Genomic DNA, 20,860 nt, shown 5'->3' with positions numbered 1-20,860 from the left:
CAGGAGGACACTGGGTGAACTGGTAATAATGGGCTCTCTTTTCCTTTTATTATTGTTATTCTTCTTCTTCTTCTTCTTCTTCTTATTATTACTATTATAGCCCAGGAGATTTAGGTCTATTTACAGTCTGGGTTAAACACGGAGAGCCAGCACTCAGGTAACATCATCCACAGTCATACGGTGCTAAATTGCCTGTGTAAAACTAGACTATCATAATAATAACAAATAAAAAACCTTCAGTTTAACTTATTGCCTACCAATAGAAACATCCTGTGAAATGTCATCCTGTGAAAATACGCTCCTGTTCCAGCCCGTCCTACATGGCCAGCCTCCATCACAGGTGGAGCCTCGACTCATTTCAGGAAACAGATCACCTGTACCGAAGCCTTTCTCTGCAGGCACTGAGTGAGACTCCTCAACACTTTGGACTCTCTGAATAAACTGTAAGTTGGCTTTTTTTGGACAGTTTAACAGCAAATTTCTCTTTATTCACATTAGAGTTTGTTTCTCGCTGTATAATGTTTGTAGCAGTTGTTTAGTTCTTGTTTCAGGAGACATGAATAAAGCTTTGGATGTTTCTGCTTCTGTTACTGTCGTACTGTCGTAACGAGGCTGTGGAGGAGGCAGAGACGTGCGCCCACATCAGCCCCTGCAGTCAGACGGTGCTGACCCAGAGAGTAGCAGCCAATCACTGGAGGAACAACTGATATTTTTACAGGCCAAATGTTGTGAAGGATAATGTCAGTTGATGTGCTGATGACTGATTTGTGTTTCCTCTGCAGATTAAAATGTGGGTGAGCTGATGTGGATGTGAGTTCTGCAGCATGAATCAGTGTGAGGACGAAGATCAGGGAGTCCCTCCCTCTAAGGCCGCTCAGTGTGGGGAACATGAGGGCCAGACCAAAGCTCAGAGGTGAGATGAGGATCTCTAACGGTCCATGTCAGAGCTCAGCACTAAAATCATTCCACCATCATTATTCACACTCAAAGCTGTGTGTGTGTTGTGTTGAAGCTCAGAACAGCAACAGCACAAAGCAGACTCTCCTGAACCTGGACCTGAGCCTGGACCTGGACCTGAACCTGGACCTGGACCTGGACCCAGCTGTTTGTCCTTAAAGAGTGACAACTCAAAGGATTTTTTCATTGATTTTAAACAACATACATCTGACAGAAAGTAAGTTGTTCTCAGTATTAAGATAGTGTCGGACTGTATGATCAATGATTCCAGGCTGATGCATCTTTTTCATTTATTTCCTAATTGTTTCTTTATGGGCTGCTGATTCACTATCTTAACGAGTCTTGCTGCATATTTCATGTAGCGATAGTCGTATTGTGCCTGCATTGGCCGACAACCTATCTTGCTTACAGTCAATAAGATCCAGGCACTCCTGGTGCCTGAAGTCTTCTCCTGGTGGTGCTCTTGAGTCTTTCAAGGGTAAACTACTCAGTGGAACCTCTGCAGAATGCTTTTTCTTCAACAGACTCACATGGGCAGTTTGGACTGGTTTTCTCCTTCCCGGTTACTTGAACTTGTAATTCACTTCTCCTCGTTCAGTGATTTCATATGGCCCTTGCCAAGTGGCTAAAAACTTATACTCAGCAGTGGGTACCAGAACCCGGGGGTGCTAACAACTTCTCTGTTACTTCATCTTGTCATCCATTCTTGACAGCCAAATGAGGGTAAATTAAACCACTTCCCTGTTCTTGGGTCACCAGCCTCTACTGCTCTCACATCTTACTAATGTAGGACCATTGAGTTGAGCAGTACCATACTGGTGTGATAGTGGGGGTAGTGGTGGTCTGTCTGTTGCCTGACTACTCACTTGATGATGGCTGTTTGCTTAATTGGGGCTCCTCACTTCCACTTTAGAGGCAGGCTCAGCATCACTGGATGATTCTGCAAGATCCTTCACTGGAGAGGTATGTGTTAAACTAGTCCTGGACACATACTTTGGTTCGCCTCTCTAAGGCTTCATTTTACGTCTGGGCTACAATGTCTCCTTGGACCCATTTCTCTTGTGTTTCCCTCCATAGTCTGTGGAAGAGGGGACAATCTTGTCCTATTAAGAGTGAGACTGACAGGGTTTCCAAAACCCCTGCACTGACTTCACACATGTGTTTTGTTGTGACTAGCTTCAATTTAGTGTCACCATGGACAGAGGAAACTGGTTGTGTCTCTTCCTGAAGTCAGTCCAGGAAGTCTGTTCCCTTTATTAAAGATTTTTGAAATAGTGTGTAGTCACTCTTTGAGTCAGATCTCTGGTTTTTACCCTTGCAGGGCATGTGAAAACTTGATAATCTGTCCCCATCAAAGAGGCATAGATGTGTGCAGGCTGGCTGCCAGAAGTTTCTGCTGCGGGCATCAGCTCATCCACTCTATCACATTGCCGTGAAATATGACCCAGTTCCTTGCATCTGTTGCAACTCCTGGTGTTCCTGTCCAGAATTTGTTTTCATTGTTTGGGCTCAGCCTATTACAGTCTCTGTATATTAAGAAGGCCATATTATGTTCATTTTCTGGTTCCTTCTTTTATTTTAGGTGTAGGTTTACATACTCAAATATTACTGTTCATACTGTTCAATGCTGCACTACGCCTGCTCTCTGTGTCTGAAGCTCCGTTTTAGCTCCAGTCCTCCTCAAGGCCCCCCTCCTGAAATACCCAATCTCCTCTGTTTGGTCAGCTCACACAGGCCCAAGCAGATACTGCTGTCTCCTGTCAGCTCTGCTGGCGTTCTTAGCTTCCATCTAGCTGCATTTGCGCTGTGAATTTCACTACAATAACTGCCTCCAGAATAAAAACTTCACCACCGCACATCTGAGCAAGTATCTGATCTGTATTAGCCTCGGCTTCATAACAGTTAAGGGGCAACAGTGATGGCTGCATCACGGCCCATCACTGTAGGCTTCTGACATCTGCCTGTGGAAAGATGCCTCTCAATGCTGAGAAGGGTGTTGTGGGTAACTGTAGGCTGCAGAAACTGAAAGAGGAAACAATGCACATCTCTACCAAAGCCCATAAATGTGCTGTGTGTCATGTGGTGTACCAACGCAGTAAACTTAAAGCTGCACAGAAGAGCAAACTGGACTACTGATCCACAGTGGGATCAACAGAACGAACATCTAAAGTCAGGGGAAACCATCTGATTCAATGTATTCAACAATTTAACTCAAAGGACCTTGTGTTTGTCTCTGTGTGGACGGACAAATCGTGAGCTAATTCTTCATGATTCCTCCACAGAGTCGACCAGGAGAGCTCAGAAGTTCCCAGTGGTCAGTCTGCCCAGCAGCCACAAACACACCTGGACTCCATATTCATGGTCTGTAAATGAACAACAGTGACTTTTACATCTATTCTGTTCACAAAAATCTCCATGTTGCACTTTTTCGACCACTGGATCGTCAGTCTGTTCAACATGGATCTTATGTTTGGTTCCAGTATTTTAGCTTGATTGTGTCATTCATGTAATATTCTGTTCCAGCTGCTGGAGGAGAACATTGTCACTTTTGTGAAGTATGAGCTGAAGAGGATCCAGAGGGTTCTGAGTCCAGTTAACCCCCAAGACAGTCAGAGGGAGGATGAGGAGGTGTTGGATGGTGAGGATGAGGAGCAGAGGAGGAGCAGCAGAGAGGCATTTCTGAACATCACACTGCACTTCCTGAGGCGAATGAAGCACGAGGAGCTGGCTGACTGTCTGCAAAGCAGTAAGAGGATTTCTCTAAAGATTTACCATCCTGGATAAATGGGACATTAATAATGTCTCAAGAGATGGAGGAGAATAAGAAATAGGAGTTGTAGGAGGAGAGCTGAGGAAATGGCATCACTTGTGGCAGCTCCACAAACCATGATAGGCAATGAAGCAGGACACCATTGACTTTTCTGGCATTGGCACTACCGCCTGGCTCAGGGAGATGTTGAAGATGTTGGTTAGCACATTTGCCAGCTGGTCTGCACACTCCCTGAGCACACTTCCAGGCACATTGTCAGGTCCAACAGCCTTGCATGGGTTCACTCTAGCTCAGGTTTGCTTGATGGCAGCTGATGACAAAAAGGATACCTGGTCATCTGGGGAAGGTGCAGGATTCCTGGTGGCTGTGTCATTCACAGCTTCAAACCATGCACAAAAACCACTCAGTGCTTCTGGGAGTGAGGCACTGGCATCACAGACGTGTGGACAGGACTTGTAGTCAGTGATGCCCTGCAAGTCCTGCCAGATAAGAAGACTAAGAATAGAGGGTGGAAACCAATTCCTAATTTCCAGCAATGTTAGATGGTCGTAGATGTAGTGGACAGCTGTAGACTCGCAACAACTAACATTTTACAGTTTTGAAATATGTCTATATATCTATTCCAAGAAATTGTCATATTTGCTTTATAAATCACTTAATGATCTTCAATTCTGTGTATTCTTTCAGGAAGTCCTGGCAGGATTTGTCAGCGTAAACATAAATCTAACCTGAAGACCAAATTCCAGTGTCTGTTTGAGGGGATTGCTAAAGCCGGAAACCCAACCCTTCTGAATCAGATCTACACAGAGCTCTATGTCACAGAGGGGGATACTGGAAAGATCAATAGTGAACATGAGGTTAGACAGATTGAAACAGCATCCAGGAAAAGTGTAGAAACCACAATCAGACCAGAAGACATCTTTAAACTGTCACCGGGAAGAGATGAACCCATCAGAACAGTGATGTCAAAGGGAGTGGCTGGCATTGGGAAGACCGTCTTAACACAGAAGTTCACTCTGGACTGGGCTGAAGACAAAACCAACCAGGACATACAGTTCACATTTCCGTTCGCTTTCAGAGAACTGAATGTGTTGAAAGAGAAAAAGTACAGCCTGGTGGAACTTGTTCATCACTTCTTTAGTGGAACCAAAGAAGCAGGAATTTGCTGTTTTGACAAGTTGCAGGTTGTGTTCATCTTTGATGGTCTGGATGAGTGTCGACTTCCTTTGGATTTCCATAACAATGAGATTTTAACTGATGCTACAAAGTCCACATCAGTGGATGTGCTGCTGACAAACCTCATCAGGGGGAAACTGCTTCCCTCCGCTCGCCTCTGGATAACCACACGACCTGCAGCAGCCAATCAGATCCCTCCAGAGTGTGTTGACTTAGTGACAGAGATCAGGGGTTTCACTGACCTCCGGAAGGAGGATTACTTCAGGAAGAGATTCAGAGATGAAGAGCAGGCCAGAAGAATCATTTCCCACATCAAGACATCACGAAGCCTCCACATCATGTGCCACATCCCGGTCTTCTGCTGGATCACTGCAACAGTTCTTGAAGATGTGTTAAAGACCAGAGGGGGAAGACAGCTGCCCAAGACCCTGACTGAGATGTACATCCACTTCCTGGTGGTTCAGTTGAAACTTAAGAATGTCAAGTATGATGGAGGAGCTGAGACAGATCCACACTGGAACCTAGAGAGCAGGAAAATGATTGTGTCTCTGGGAAAACTGGCTTTTGAGCAGCTGCAGAAAGGCAACCTGATCTTCTATGAATCAGATCTGACAGAGAGTGGCATCGATATCAGAGCAGCCTCAGTGTACTCAGGAGTGTTCACACAGATCTTTAAGGAGGAGAGAGGAATGTACCAGGACAAGGTCTTCTGCTTCGTCCATCTGAGTGTTCAGGAGTTTCTTGCTGCTCTTCATGCCCATCTGGCATTCATCAACTCTGGTGTCAATTTGCTGTCAGAAGAACAGTCAACCTCCCAGAAGTCTGAAAAAGATCAATCTGCAGAGATGCACTTCTACCAGGGCGCTGTGGACAAGGCTTTGCTAAGTCCAAATGGACACCTGGACTTGTTCCTTCGATTCCTCCTGGGTCTTTCACTGCAGACCAATCAGACTCTGCTACAAGGCCTGCTGACACAGACAGGAAGTGTCACCAAAACCAGAGAGGTAACGGTTGAGTACATCAAGAAGAAGATCGAAGAGACTCCCTCTGCAGAGGAAAGCATCAATATGTTCCACTGTCTGAATGAACTGAATGATAGTTCTCTAGTGGAACAGATTCAACAGTCCCTGAGTTCAAAAAGACTCTCCACAGATAAACTGTCTCCTGCTCAGTGGTCAGCTCTGGTCTTCATCTTACTGTCATCAGAAAAAGATCTGGATGTGTTTGACCTGAAGAAATACTCTGCTTCAGAGGAGGCTGTTCTGAGGCTGCTGCCAGTGGTCAAAGCCTCCAAAAAAGCTCTGTGTGTGGGATTTATTCATTAATAAACACGCTGCTGTTTTTAGAGTAGAGAAAAAACACACATTACTTGTTTCCTTCTGTTGTCTCTCCAGGCTGAGCGGCTGTAACCTCTCACAGAGGAGCTGTGAAGCTCTGTCTTCTGTTTTCAGCTCCCCGTCCTCTAGTCTGAGAAAGATGGACCTGAGTAACAACAACCTGCAGGACTCAGGGGTCAAGCTGCTGTCTGCTGGACTGGGGAGTCCACACTGTACACTGGAAACTCTCAGGTCAGGATTCATTAACCTATTCAACTGCTGGCCATTTAAAATAAAGAGGTGAACCCGCTCTATCCTCGCTCGTGAACGGCTGAGCCTTTCCAGGATGCCCCTTTCATACCCGTCATGATATTCTCACTTACCAATGAACCTGTTTACCTGTGGAATGTTCCAGTGTTCCAGGTGTTTTTCAGCATTCCACCATTTTCCCAGTCTTGTTGCTCATGTCCCAACTTGTCTGCAACATGCTGCTGCATCAAATTCGGAATAATCATATACTGTATTTACAAAAATCAATGAAGCTGAGGAGGTAAAACATGACTATTGTCTTTATACTGTTTTCAATTGAGTATATGTCAAAAAGAATTAGCAAATTACCAAATTTAAGTAATAAATCATCTCTGTTTTGTTTGCGCTTTACACAGTGTCCCACCTTTTTTGGCTTGTACTTGACTGATGCAGACCGACGGTGTGTTCTTTTGTGAGTTTGCAGGCTGTCAGGCTGTCTAATCACAGAGGACGGCTGTGCTTCTCTGGCCTCAGCCCTGAGCTCCAACCCCTCCCACCTGAGAAAACTGGACCTGAGATACAATCATCCAGGAGACGCAGGTGTGAAGCTGCTGTCTGCTGGACTGGAGGCTCCACACTGGAGACTGGACACTCTCAGGTATGAAGAGTCCTGCTGCAGGCACAAACAATCAGTCTGATAGAGGAGGAAGAGTTGGAGACAGGTGCTCTGTCTTTTTGGGTAATGGTGGATGAGTTTTTGTTATGAACAATCACACATGTAGGAAGCATTTTCCCTTTGCACAGAGCAGAAACACTGGATGAACGTGGAAAGGAGATATTTATGTAGGAGATCTCACAGTCAGGGAGAAGCAGGCTGGACGCTCATATTGTCCATTATGTGTATGAGAGTAATGTACCCCCCCCCCCCCGCCTCTTTCAGGGTGGAGCCTTCTGGGGTCCGATGGTTGAGACCAGGTCTGAGGAAGTGTAAGTGTGTTATTAATCTGATTCATGAAAACACATTCAATTATCTTCAAACTGTGACATCACTCACTCAAATCTGCCGATGCATGAACAGATGATAGATCAATAACCGCAGCTGCATCCTGCCCTCCTCTCCATCAGATTCCTGTGAACTCACACTCGACTCGAACACGGTGAACAGAAACCTCAGGCTGTCCGACAACGACAGGAAGGTGACGTTTGTGGAGGAGGATCAGTCTTATCCTGATCATCCAGACAGGTTTGACTACAAGCCTCAGCTGCTGTGCAGAAATGGTCTGACTGGTCGCTGTTACTGGGAGGTCGAGTGGAGAGGAGGAGTCGACGTGTCAGTGACTTACAGAGGAATCAGAAGGAGAGGAAACAGTGAAGACTGTGACTTTGGACTGAACGATCAGTCCTGGAGTATGATCTGCTCGGGCAGTGGTTACTTTGTGTGGCACAATAACAGAAGGACATCCATCTGCTCCTCCTCCGTCTCTAACAGAGTGGCGGTCTATGTGGACTGGCCTTCCGGCACTCTGTCCTTCTACAGAGTCTCCTCTGACACGCTGATCCACCTCCACACCTTCAGCACCACATTCACTGAACCTCTGTATGCTGGCTTTGGGTTTGGAGCCTTGTCCAGTTCATATGGCTCCTCAGTGTCTTTGTGTTCTGTGTAGGATCACAGTTACAGAAATCCTTCAGATTATTGTAATAAATTCATCAATCACTTGTGCAAAATGATTCAAAGTGATTCTTCAAGTACACTGTGACCTTCTTCCACTTCCAGTCCTTTGAAGACGGAAACTGTAATCATTAAATCCTGAAGTTTACTTCTACTGTCTGTCGTGTGTTTTCTTGAATTCTGCCGTTACAACAGCGTGTTTGTCTTCTTTCTCAGGTCAGGAGTACAGACATCAGTCAGCTGGTGACTCAGTAAACAGCTGAAAGTTTGTGGACACTGTTGCTCATAAATAAATACTGTTTATTTTATCCAGTTTTCCCCATTAAATTAGGAAAAGGCCATCAAATATGAAGGTAAAAGAAAGGTCAATCGTTATTTAGATATGTTAAACACTGAATGGGGTCAGTCTGACCCCAAAGATTAAAGGGTCAAAGAGTACAATTTTAACAGTCAGACTAACAGGACAGGTGAAATCAATGCAGCAGAACCAGTTTTGTCTTTTTCTTTATTTCTTCTTTCAAATCAAATCCACAGAAGATCCACAAAAACTCCAAACAGTCCACAACCAGCCTGAGTGACTGAACATCTGCATGTTAGCAAGAACCGCACAAACATTTCCTACGTGACATTTTTTATTTTTACTATAGATACAGTCAGAAGAGTTTATAATTTATGACTAAAACCCTTTTTTCATCATCAGAAACACTTGACACAAGGGTCTTCACATCACAAGTATTTCATAGTAAGTTCTAGTATTTACAAAAGTTTAAAATGGATTAATATCATAAATCAACAGAAGACTACAAACAAATGAAGACGTATGTTTAAAGCAGTGAGAATATTATAACCAGTTTCCAGTAGAAATGAACTTTCATATATCTGCTCGAAATGAATGAACCAGGACAGAAGCAGGGAGAAAAACAACAGCTGATTTGACTTAAAACCTTCACTCTGTATCAACATCTGGACTGAAAATGTCTCGACATTCAATAGCTAACAAGAAAATCTCAGTGTCAGTGAGTCAATCAGCATGCAGCATGCTTGTACCAAGATGCTGGTGATTGGCTGTCTGTTACACGTCGTAGAGGCATGTAGGAAAAACACGGCTACACCCAGAGTTTTTTTAACCACCAGCTGCTTATCTGCACGGATAACGAAGTCATCTCTGCGCTGCTTGTTGGCTAGTCAGTGCGGCTAACCTGTATGTGCTCATCAGTGAGTCTGTTCCCAACATCGCCGTCCTCTCCTCGCCACCGCGTTGATGGATAACCTGGAGCCGAGGCGGAGAGCGTTTCTGAAGGCAAATGTGGTGTTGCTCACTGACTGACAGGTAAAAGGAAATACACCTGAAGGTGACACAGTGGGTGACTGTCAGACCCGGGCTAGCTGCCCTTTAGCACAGAGGAAGTAAGAGGTCTCACTCTGCTACTATTTCCTCTGTTTGTTACTAATGCTCCTTTTGACTGTCATTTGTATTTGAAATAGTGCAACAATGTACAGACATTCCACCAGTTTCTACATTTCAGTCCAGTTTAGCTCCAGGTTCGTTAAAGTATGCAGAGTCCCGGGTCTTGGAACAGCCTCCTCCTCTGAAGAGAGTGACTGCACAGCTGTGTGCAATGTCATTCTGTTAAAATGGATTTTAAGAAACCAGTATCAAAGTCAACAAATAAAGGCAGAATTAAAATGGTCATGTAGCTTCATCTTAGCAGAGCCGATAAGACGACGCACAGCGGATTGTGGCGTCTGTGTCACAGAAGAAGAAACGGACTCTGGAAGCTTCTCTGCAGCTTCATGTGCTCACTCTGCTCTGACCCACACACTTGTGTTTTTTGACGAGAGCGTGCCGAGTGAAATTCTTCTCGCAAACGCTGCAGCTAAACGGTTTCTCCCCCGTGTGGACGACCAGGTGTTGTGTCAGAGTTCCGTGTCGCGCGAATTTTCTGCCACAAACTAAACAGCTGTACGATTTCTCCCCTGTGTGGATCCTCCTGTGTCTGGCCAAAGAGCTTCTGTCGCCGAAACTTGTCTTACAAACTAAGCAGGTGAAAGGTTTTTCTCCGGTGTGAACTCGTAGGTGTGAGCTGAAAGCAGAGCTGTGTGAGAATCGTCTGTCACACACAGGACAAATGAAGGGTTTCTCCCCCGTGTGGATTCTCATGTGCCTCACCACGTTTCCCTTACTTTGGAAAGTCTTTTCACAAAGCGAGCAGCTGAAACGCTTCCCCTCAACGTGAAGCCTCATGTGAGTCCTTAAGGCGCTCTTCCTGGGGTATCTTTTACCACAAACTGAGCAACCGAATGGTTTCACTCCTGTCTGGATTCCAGTGTGTTTCTGCAGATGCCCCTTGTGGCCAGAGCTCGTAGTACATTCAGAGGAGCTAACTGATGTCTCTACAGTATTATACTCGCCGCTCTCCTCCCAGTCACAGCTGTCATCAGTGTCAGGTTCAGAGTGTGACGTCTTGTCATGAGTAGCTGGTTGTAAATGACCATCTGGGTTAAAGTTCCTGGCTGGTTCTGATCCGCCACAGTCCTCTCCACCAGCTTCTCTCCTCAGATTCTCTGCATCTCTGTTCTCTGCAGCTTGACTTCGATGAAGCAGTGAGGACTGAGGATTCTCCTCGTCGTCTTCTTCACTCTTCACAGGGACAGCAGTGAACGTGAACTTGCCGATGTCAGCCTCCTCCAGTCCTTGATGCTGCTGTCCCTCCTGACTGGTCCAGAGCTCCTCCTGTTCCTCTTTAATGTGTGGCAGCTCTGGTGGCTCCTCCTGGTCCGGACTGGGTCTCCCCTCCTGCTGCTCAGGGGGAACCTCTTTGTTACTTGCCAGCAGCAGCAGCTCGATGTCTGTGGAAAATAATCAAATACATAAACATTTCTTAGATTTCCTGCTATCATGTAAACCACTGAGACCACTGCTTTGTTAAATATGTGGAGAAACGCTGCACATCATTGTGTATAAAACCCAGAAGACATGAATATTTTCATGTTTTCAATCAACCTAAAATTTGACACGTGTTCAGGAGATTTCACTCATCTTAAAAATTGTCCTCCACCTCTAGGGGGCGCACACAACAAAATGCAAAAAGTTTTATTCTCGTAACTGGATGCATGGATTTCTACAAAGTTCAGTTTGTACTATGGAGGCTCACGACTCAGTCCGTGCATAACATTTAGCAATAACTGACTGAACATCGCCAAGACTTTTTACTATAAATCAACATGACTGACAGCTAACCCTAAATCGCGATTCGGTTGGGCGGGGCATCGATAACGTGACTCCACCCCCAACCACTACTGCGCAGTCTCAAATGACGTCACCAGCACACCACGACAGCGCCTGTGTTTTGGCTTCATTTCTGTTCGGTGGGAGGAGGTGGTCCACCTGTATTCACAGTCACTGGTTTTGAGAGAGGATGGCCGCTGGTTTCCCAGCAGTCTGAAGAAAACGTGACAATGAAAGTGCACAAACCTGCTCTGTGTAACCGGACGTCAGGGCTCAGATTGGTCTCCAGTAGTTTGCGTTGTCGACAGAGTTGCTCCTCGTATTCTGCTATCGTTCTTTCAAAGCGCTCAAATATCTCCTCAGCTGCCGCAGTTAGTCTCTGGTTGACAAAAGCTCTCAGCGTTTGGATTTTGGACATCTTGACAAATTCACGGGAACCTTTCCTCCAAACACACTCCGTTAAACTGTTAAACTGGATTATTTCTGCTTTTGTCTGTTTCAAACTAGCAAGCTGTTAACTTTATTAGCGTTGAAGAGAATTCTCTCTGGACATTTCGGCTCCCTGAAAAACACAGTTTGGTCTCTATCACAGCTGCTCCGAGGCCGACCTCTTCCAGTGACCAGAGGTCCCGGAGGGTTAGGGTCCCGGTTTGGGAGCTTCACCTGCGAGCTCCGTCTCGGTGTATTTCCGGCTAGCAGGCTACGCTCACTTCCATTAGCTTCCTCGGCTAACAGGTGATGAGTCTGGGGTGAAACGTCTCCAATATTTACACAAGCCCAACTTAGACAAGTGTATCCTCACACACAGGCTCTGGCGGTGGACTCTGATTGTATCTTATAGCACCGCACATAAAACATAACGGGAAAACTTTGCATGTTAGCCACCGTGAGAACACTTGCTTCCGGTATTACTTCTTCTTCTCTCGTCGGCTCCTTTTCTTCTTCTTCGTTGAGGTTTGTACAGCAGTTTGCGTCCACGATGTTGCATTACTGCCACCTCCAGGTTTCCTATTCTTAGTGTCTTTTCTTTTTTAAACCACATTTCCAGTCCAGTCGTCCTTAAATAACAATTTCCACCCTTTTTAATCCGCTTTCAACGTTGTCCTGTACCCGCCCCATTCTCCACAACTTTGTCATCATTCCTTCATGATAAAGGCTGAAGATATGCTCAGCTGTCCATGCAGGTTTTCCTCTGATGAAACGTGTACTGTTCAGGCTGCTGTGCTTCTTCTCAGCCTTTCTCTTCTGTATAGTTCCCCTACTTGATAAACCTACTCTGTTTTGGGCTGAGTATAAACGCCTCCCTTTTAGTGCAACATCCCAGTCCTATTGGTTTACCTTTCTCTATGCCTTTCCCCTCGGACTTTGATCATTTACTGGCCACCATTCAGATTTGTTAATCAGCCTCACTTTCCAAAACAAATGACTGTTTTGTATGTAAACTGCTCTCTCACAGTGCCATGTAATCACACAGCTCCCTGCCCTTGTTACAAGTGAGTGTAGAAAGACAAAACAGAGGGGGTTTTGTGTAAAAGGAGACACATTTGGACATATGCCAGTTAGGACACAGTATCATACTACTGCTGCCCTGCAGGTTATGTCTTGTCTCTTGTTTATTCTTTAGATAGACTCTCATCTGCTGCCACCCACTGGTTAGAGTCTATAATTATACCCCAACCGAGCTATCAGCAGGAGACACACAGATAAAAATCTCAGTAAATTGTCATTTTGGGGTTCAGAACATTCAGTTTTGTCATGACCTTTTCATACTGCACTCACTCACTCAGTGTATGTGAACCACATACTTCAGCTGTCATTATTTGCTGTGCTGTGTGTGACTCGTGGTGTGTTCACTGTCGCTGAGCTGTCCCATAAGGCCAAGCTCAACAAAGGGGCTGCAGAGAGGTTTAAGCTTGTTGTCACAAGCATCTCTGTTAATTATTACACAAATATCAAGTCCAGCATTCACTGTTTGATTGTGTTTCAGCTTGTTTTGTTTGTTTTGAGACTCCAGCTGCGTTGGATCAAGGAGTAATGGAGGCTAGAGCCTTGTAAAAAGCATGTTATATATTATGATTAATATAAAACAAATGATGTGTGTCTTATGTTGTTTGATTAATGGAAATCAAGGGAGGCTTTTACTTGAGTTTTTCTGCTGACAGAACGAGTAACGAGCATCTCCTTCCTTTCTTCTGTCTTTAAGCTTCTTTTTGTTGAAGGCAGCTCTCATATCTGTCCATTTGATGATAAAATATATGTTCTGGGCCTGTTTACAAAGACCTTGTAAACACAACATAAATAAAGTTTGATCCGAATGTTTCAAATTACTGAATGAGAAGACTTTGAATTTGTCCATATGTCCACGGGTGGACTTCTTTCCCCTTTCTGTGTCTTTTAACTTGGCACAGACTGCTTCAAGTGCAACACACACTCGCTGTGTCGGGCAGCGTCGCATCGTTTGGCATCAACTGACTCCGCAAACAGGAAGCAGAAGTCAAAATACAGCAATCGGAATCCAATCAGAGGAATGAGTGTGTTCATATTGCGTTGATGTGCATCAGCCTCGAGAAGCAGGACGGTGGCGTGTCATGACGTGTCAGCATGGAGACACTGCAGGTGTTTTTGCATGTAGAAAGTGAGACTTTGTCCCTTGACCTTTCTTGTTTCAGACTGTCTGTCAGTTCGGAGTGACCCTTCACTAAAGGAAGATGTGATGCAGTAAAAGAGGAAACTGTGCTGGACATTAACATGTGTTCACTTAATATTATTCTTCTTTGTGTGTGAAGCGACGTAAACACCTGCTCCGGAGGTCAGGGGTTTTCCCTCCAGCAGGATGTTTAGAGCTGAGAACAGGAGGTCTGAAATCTCTCTCTCCATCTTTCCTCTCGCCACCATTTTCTCCATTTCCTTTCCTTCTCTCTCTTTATTGTGCTCACCCTCTCACACCCCCATCACATCCACCCTGTCAACAATATCTGACCTCTGCCAGAACAATCCCAGCATTGTTTTCACATGCAGGACGTCAGTGTGCGTCTTCACCTGAGCTTCTCTCCACTTTTGTCTCTCGATGGGATTTTTGTCTGAAGCCTTTTGAGTTGGTGACCGTCGCTGAAGGTTTGATGCATAAATAAACTTCAGCCTCGGTGTTGTCAGAGTCCACTCTGTCCGTCCAGCTGCAGACGACTCAAACACAGTCATCACGCTCTGTTTGGTTTGGATGAAAACTAAAGAACTGCTCACTGTCATTATTGGGTTGTCACATTGGAATATGTGTGTGTGTGAGAGAGACTCCTTTCTCAGTTGTTTAGGGATGTTTTAGAGTTAAGAAAAGGTCAAAAGTAATCTTTGCTCTGATGAAGATGCAGCAGTGTCAAAGCTTCGATCTGCGTCAGCTAACGCGTCCATTCAGCTGCGAGCAGCGACAGTTCTGCCCTCTGTTGAATTTCCTCTGCATCGCACGAGCAAATCTGGCAAGAAAGCACACTGATAATCTGTGATATATATGATAGAAATGATCTGGTTCTCATAAATAGTGAAATATGCCTCCCATGCTGGCCAGCTCTTCTGATTTTCCTGCCTCTCTCCATGCTGTCGCCCCCGATCCCCCCTCCACGTGATGAAATCAACATCTGTCCATCCACCATATTTATTAGAAACAGTATCACTGCTGTTTGTGATTGAGTTTTTTCCCCTTTTCCACATATCTACCAGGAAGGATAAGAAAATCAGGGCAAATTTGGACGATTCCTTGAATATGACTGTGTGTGAAAACACTGCTGACAAAGCTCTAAAAAAGTCTGATCAGTTGTATTTTCTGACTGTCCAACCAGAAGTGACCTGAGCGGGTCCATGTACCGTCTCCCAAACTGTACACTTCTCAAAGAAACTGCTGCCAAGTCTGTAGGTCACACTCTGTGGTCTGGTGGATCTCTTGGCTTTAGCTAAGTAGCAATAAAAACCTGGATCTTTCTAGAAGCTCTTATGGCCTCTAACCCAGGCCTTCTGATGGGACCAAACCTGAGCAAAATACTAGTTGAACTAACTTTAAATACTTAGACTTTATTTCTTACTGCCTGCCGTCCAAACCAAAGTGTTTAAGTCATCTGGTGTGGAGGAGTGAAATGTGCTGAAGTTGGGACTGAAAACATGTGACCCATGGAGATGATCTCCCAACCAAACGCAGACTGCTTCTTCACTCTGCTGCTTTTCTTTCTCTGCTGCTGTTTCTTCCTTCTTCACCTGCTTCTGTTCTTTAGCCCCGAATTTACTTTATTTTATTTCATTTTCTGTTTTTATAAACTGCACGATGCACATTTAACCTCCCTGATGTTTTTAAATAAAATGTGTTTAAACGAATGTGCCTTGGTGTTGTGCTTTACAGGAAGTGAAAAGATTAAATGTGCAACTTTCTCATTTGGCAGCTTGCTCATTGCCACTGATACGAAAACAAATATCCAAAAAAAAAAAAAAAAAAAATTAACCTGGTGAGTTTAAACTCAAAACAATTTAAAAACCTGCAGCTCGACTTTTACACCGATAATTCACGACTACGCTCATGGATGGCTGGACGTTGTCCTCAAGCCCAGACATTGGAGGACATTGTAGAAAACAGAGTGCTGTGTCTGCTTTGAGTCGCTCCAGCAGTAGCCAGTCTGCTGGCCTGCGCTGTGTTTGGCAGCAGACACACACCAGATGAAATCTCAGGCTATCGCTTTCGGATGTGACGACAAATAACAGACAGCAACGTGCAGAACATGAGGCTCAGATGTTAGACTGTGTCACAGGAATAACACACCAAAGCACCTTCTCGCCATGTTTAATGTTAATGTTCATGTGGTTTAAAAGCTAACTTTAAAATATTTGGAAATGGACCTTATAATGAAAGAAAACCCATCATTTTATCCCATAGGCAGCAAAATAAACGGACCCTCCAGGTCTGACAAGTGAAGCCTTAAACCTGCAGTCTCTCTAGTGGTCAGCAGGGGGCGACTCCACTGCAAAAAGAGGTCTGATTGTCAGGTTATGAGAAAATGATTCTACTTCAACAGATTTCTAATGCTTTATGGTTTCATTCACTAGTTTCAAGTCTTCTTCAATGGAGTGATGATCATTTTATTAATCATGGTCCCATTTAGACTGAAACAGAGGATGAAGCAGGGCATGCTGGGTATCCTCCCCAACTTCACCCTCTCATTGCTTCTGGCTCCAAAAACTCAAGATGGCGACGACCATGATGCCAAACTCAAGGCTTCAAAACGGGAACCCACAAACCAGCGCCTGACGCCTCCGTTCACTGTTTATTATGCAGCTTGTTTCATCACATCTGAGTGAAGAAATGTCCAAAACGTCCAAACTCCAAACTGACAAACTGACAAACTGGACTGACAAACCTGACACCCCTCCAGTGATTCTTCATTAATTAGAAAATTCACTTCCCAGAATAAATCTCATGTCCGTCACCTGTGTTCGTGTCCTGTCACCCAGCTGGATGGAATCAAACTGGACAGACTTGGTTATTATCTGCAGACGTAAAGTCAGCTGTGGTCCCGTAAAGCCCAGAACGCACGACTCAAGACAACTGCTGCCGTTCAGACGTGGGCAGAGCTTCAGTACCAAACACCTGATCAGTATTTGTGTGCAGCTGCTGTTTGGTTCTGGTTTGGTCTCCGCTGAATCACTGTTAGCCATAACAGCTTCTAGAAAGATCCAAGTTTTTATTGCTGCTCGTTGAAGCCAAAAGAAGCTGCAGACCACACATTCGGAACCACGAGCCGTCCCAGCAATCACAACAATCAGAAGAGCTCCAAGAGGCTCTCAGAGGCTTCCAGGTTTCTCGGTTTCAGGTTTGTTAAAACCAAGAACCAAAACTAACTGTACGCACTGTTTCCAACACACACCGAAACAAAACATACACGATGAGAGCAAAAAAACATTCGTCCAGACACCAAAATAATATTGCCAACAAGCATTCCTTCCTGTCAACTCATATTTTTCCTCTGGGTCTTTTGCGTCTGCTCTGGTTGTCTGTTACGTGCTGTCTCTTTCTGTTTAGCCGACACAGCGGCATCAAAGCAGATAACAGAAGTCAAACAGCTACGACAGCAGAGGTCAAGAGGCCTCTGCTGTCGTAACCGTCTGCAATTTAAGAATAAAAAGCAGCTTATAGGAGGATTTCCTCACCAATGTAGACGACGATCATTGAAAACCCTGAAGAGCATGTCGTATAATCACTAATTGTAATACAGATTGTGTAAACTGTGCTGGCATTTCAGTAATTTTGCCCTTTCTTCCAGACTTTACCTGTCAGTCGTCAGGAGGGAAAGTTGCAGCATGACTGTCCATCCATTGTGTGTATGTGTGCACTAGTAGTACTTGTAGTTGTAGTAGTAGTAGTGGGATGAGGTAAAAAGTGCAATATTTCCTCTGAAATGTAGAAATGTAGTAGCATAGAAGCAGAAAGTAGCATGAAAAGAAAATACTCAGGTAAGGTACAAGTATGCAGTAATTAAGTCTGGAATTACTTTAGCAGCCCTTTCAAAGACAGTTCAACATCATAAAAGACACAAAGGCTCAAGCCCGAAGATGTCTTTGGTCTTTGAGACACAGACTCTGAGCAGACGTCTTGAGCAGCTGCAGTAACACCTGTGCAGGTGTGCCGAACTTTAAATTCACTGGCCTCAAACCGTTAAACCAAACATTTAACCGCATCACGACGAGTATGAGAAGATACTTTCAGGCTGCCACAGAGCTACTTACTATGTACTTCACCAATACAGTACATCTACACAGATGTATTGTAGTTTCAGTGATGTGGAGAGATGTAGTACACTAAGAGAAGCTGGTTGGTGCTCAGAGGGCAGCTCTCCTTCGTCCTGGTGGAGGAACTCCTTCGACGTCCTTCAGTCTTTTTGTGGAATGTCAGTGGCCTCCAGTTCATGGTCCTCCGCCTCTTAGCTGAGCAGGGAAACACTGCGGAAACAACAGATTAGCAATGCAAAGACAAACACGAGGATCTCTTGATTTGTCACAGCTGAGGCCTCGAATCCTGAATCCTGAGTCTGACGATGACGATGGTCCAACCTTCACTGACACAAATGGCTGAAAACTGAGCAGCGATGTTATTTCACCATAACAGTCACCCAGGCTTAATAAACACTATCAGACAGTCAGTGTGTGTGTGTGTGTGTGTGTGTGTGTGGTTGTTCACTACTTCAAAGGACTGTTTGAAGGTAAAGACTTGGTTTTAAGATTAAGGTCAGGCTTAGGAAGAGCGCATGCATGACAATCCTCACAAGTACAGTTGTAGAAAGGTGTGTGTGTGTGTGTGTGTGTGTGTGTGTGTGTGTGTGTGTGTGTGTGTTTGTGGGACACCTTGACCTTATCCATGACTCGTCTCCTCATCCGGCTGTTGACCAGCCTGACGTCACTGCTGCTTACTACTGCTTCCTCCTGCTGCAGCCTGTGTGTGTCTGTGTGTGTGTGTGTGTGTGTGTGTGTGTGTGTGTGTGTGTGTGTTTGTAACATCATAGCTCAGAGGAAAACAGGAAATACATCATGTACAGTACACGCACGCACACACACACACGCACACCAGTCATATCTTGGTTTCTTGCCGTCTTGTCGAGGCTCTCTGACTGCGTCTGCTGCCATGAGTGTGACTGACAGATCTGAACAGCTCACAGATGTGCAACAAACCAAATCAGTGTATTTGTAGATAATTTGACGTGTTCTGGCAAAAACACGAGTTTGGAACAGGCTGAGCTTAATGTCAGAGAGGGGAATTTGCTGCAGAGGCGCTTTAAGCGTTTTTTTTTTTTTTTACATTTTGATACTCCTCGTTTTTCATGACTCTGGTTCAGTGGAATTCATTGTAACTCTCAGCACTGCGAGCCTCCGCAAGTAAAATTATATTTATGCAGCACCTTTTAAAGCAAAGGTAGAAAATGCTGCACAGGATGTACAGTGAGTAAAGATGAGTTTTGAGAAGATGGTGTTTTCAATATAAATTCAAGACCTTTACAATTAGAATGTGGGACAAATTTTTCCTCTTTTCAGTGAATATACAGTAATTTATTATTAACTTGTTCCATGCAATATGTTAAAGATGTTAAAGGTTTAAACCTCAGCTTTGTTTATGTGACAGCAGATATGTCGCAGGTAAAGAGACAGAAAGGACAGAATAGAAAAAGAAATATGCACCCAAAACTGTGAGGGTCTGGGCGACACGGACCTCCTCTCCACCATTTTCTGTCCTTTCCGGTTTGACCTGGAGATCTGGTTTCTCCTGTATACCGGTTTTGGCTGCCGCACCAGAAATCCGACCTGCGGTGAAATCCTCACTGTCCAGAAACCTGGAAGCTCCTCGGAGCTGCTGAGAGTTCGAGGCCTCATGGGAGTCTAATCAGTTCCAGCAGTTCGGGCTGGTGGTTCTTCTGGCTGCAGACATGACGATTAGGAGGTTCAGTCGAGGTTTGAGGGTTTGGAAGCTCGGGGAGGGATGCTTGCACTTGGATGGTTGCTGGTTTGAATCCCTACAGCAGCTGGGAACATCTGGAAAAGTGTGTGCAGGAGCTCCGATGACTCAGCAGGTGTTCCAATAACGTGATCAGAGAGTCATTTCTGGTGAGTCGCTGCTGATTTTAGCAAACGAGTTTCCACTGTGAATTAAAAACTTTACTGCATGATGGATCTGTCAAACGCTGAATTTTGTGAAAGGACATGAACATGAATATCGCACAGTAACCAAGAGAGCGCAACACACTGCAGCTGAAGGAAACTCGAACAAACGGACGAAACACGAGCAAACTCAGAAAACATCACCACAACACACACGCTGCAATTACACACAACACAAACAGACAGACACACGAGCAGGTAGGACAGAGGACAACACATCTGTTTCCAGGGGACACAGAAAAGTGAAGAACCCGGCTGAGACGCTGGTTTGTGACCTTTGAAGTTATTGAAATCAGAAAATGAGCTAAAATGTTTCCAAAAAATGCTAAAATGCTAAGTTTCGCTTCAGTGCTTAAGTTCATGTGCAGCATCTTTGTTTGTTTGCTTGTGTTTTGTCTGTTTGTTGCAGTGAAAGGTGTCACTATCAAAGCTCTTCTCCTTCTTCTTCTGTGGTATTTCACGCATTGCTGATGTAGACTTTATCGCCACCTACTGGTCTGGCTTGTCAGCTCAAGGCTTAGCCACAAAAATAGTTTTTAATCTACTTTTGAGAAACTGAAAAATATGCAAATTGTAATTTTATTCTCATACACAAAAGCTGAGAAATAAAAGTTCAGTTCAATCTGGACTGAAAGAGACATTAAACAAAAGATGAATTAAATGCAACCAAACCGAAAGAGTGAAAAGCAGTGAAAAGGCAGAGTCCCACACACTCATAGAAAGTTTACTGGGCGTCCCACAGGTGAACTGGACCTCTCCAGACTCTCCAGACTCTCAGATGTCCTCTTTGCATTGAGCCTTAACAAATTCATTAT

The 20,860-nt window shown here is 44.7% G+C and overlaps 2 protein-coding genes across 5 annotated transcripts; one reads left to right on the top strand and one right to left on the bottom strand.

Moving 5' to 3' along the window:
* The first annotated feature begins 382 nt into the window (after positions 1–382).
* On the top strand, positions 383–8,251 carry LOC143326887 (protein NLRC3-like). 4 transcript variants are annotated; one of them, XM_076740914.1, is made up of 10 exons: positions 383–443; positions 783–913; positions 1,013–1,174; positions 3,240–3,318; positions 3,481–3,703; positions 4,415–6,206; positions 6,298–6,471; positions 6,953–7,126; positions 7,409–7,455; positions 7,594–8,251. In XM_076740914.1, exons 2-10 carry the CDS (start codon positions 825–827, stop codon positions 8,133–8,135), a joined length of 3,282 nt encoding a protein of 1,093 aa, XP_076597029.1. In that variant the 5' UTR covers positions 383–443; positions 783–824; the 3' UTR covers positions 8,136–8,251. The 4 variants fall into 4 exon arrangements, with proteins under 4 accessions (XP_076597029.1, XP_076597032.1, XP_076597030.1 ...); XM_076740917.1 differs by having other exon boundaries at positions 6,946–7,126; positions 7,594–7,669; XM_076740915.1 differs by lacking the exon at positions 383–443 and having other exon boundaries at positions 812–913; positions 1,018–1,174.
* A 402-nt stretch (positions 8,252–8,653) lies between these two features.
* LOC143326888 (uncharacterized) lies at positions 8,654–12,310 on the bottom strand. Its single transcript, XM_076740918.1, has 2 exons — positions 11,616–12,310; positions 8,654–10,990 (listed from the first exon to the last, which is right to left on the bottom strand). Exons 1-2 carry the CDS (start codon positions 11,785–11,787, stop codon positions 9,933–9,935), a joined length of 1,230 nt encoding a protein of 409 aa, XP_076597033.1. The 5' UTR covers positions 11,788–12,310; the 3' UTR covers positions 8,654–9,932.
* Positions 12,311–20,860: the final 8,550 nt, after the last annotated feature.

This window comes from Chaetodon auriga, chromosome 10, assembly GCF_051107435.1.
Source record: "Chaetodon auriga isolate fChaAug3 chromosome 10, fChaAug3.hap1, whole genome shotgun sequence".
Classification (NCBI taxonomy): Eukaryota; Metazoa; Chordata; class Actinopteri; order Chaetodontiformes; family Chaetodontidae; genus Chaetodon; species Chaetodon auriga.
Note: the sequence above shows the minus strand (reverse complement) of the source record. Positions and strands in the feature narration are given on the sequence as shown.

Bases quoted from the DNA above. Each gene is read 5' to 3' on its own strand.
- LOC143326887 (XM_076740914.1), top strand. From the start codon at position 825: ATGAATCAGTGTGAGGACGAAGATCAGGGAGTCCCTCCCTCTAAGGCC. The intron at 1,175-3,239 runs GTAAGTTGTTCT...ATTCCTCCACAG, and splicing joins CAACATACATCTGACAGAAA to AGTCGACCAGGAGAGCTCAG. The intron at 6,472-6,952 runs GTCAGGATTCAT...GTGAGTTTGCAG, and splicing joins TGTACACTGGAAACTCTCAG to GCTGTCAGGCTGTCTAATCA.
- LOC143326888 (XM_076740918.1), bottom strand. From the start codon at position 11,787: ATGTCCAAAATCCAAACGCTGAGAGCTTTTGTCAACCAGAGACTAACT. The intron at 10,991-11,615 runs GTTTGTGCACTT...TATTTTCCACAG, and splicing joins CGTCCGGTTACACAGAGCAG to ACATCGAGCTGCTGCTGCTG.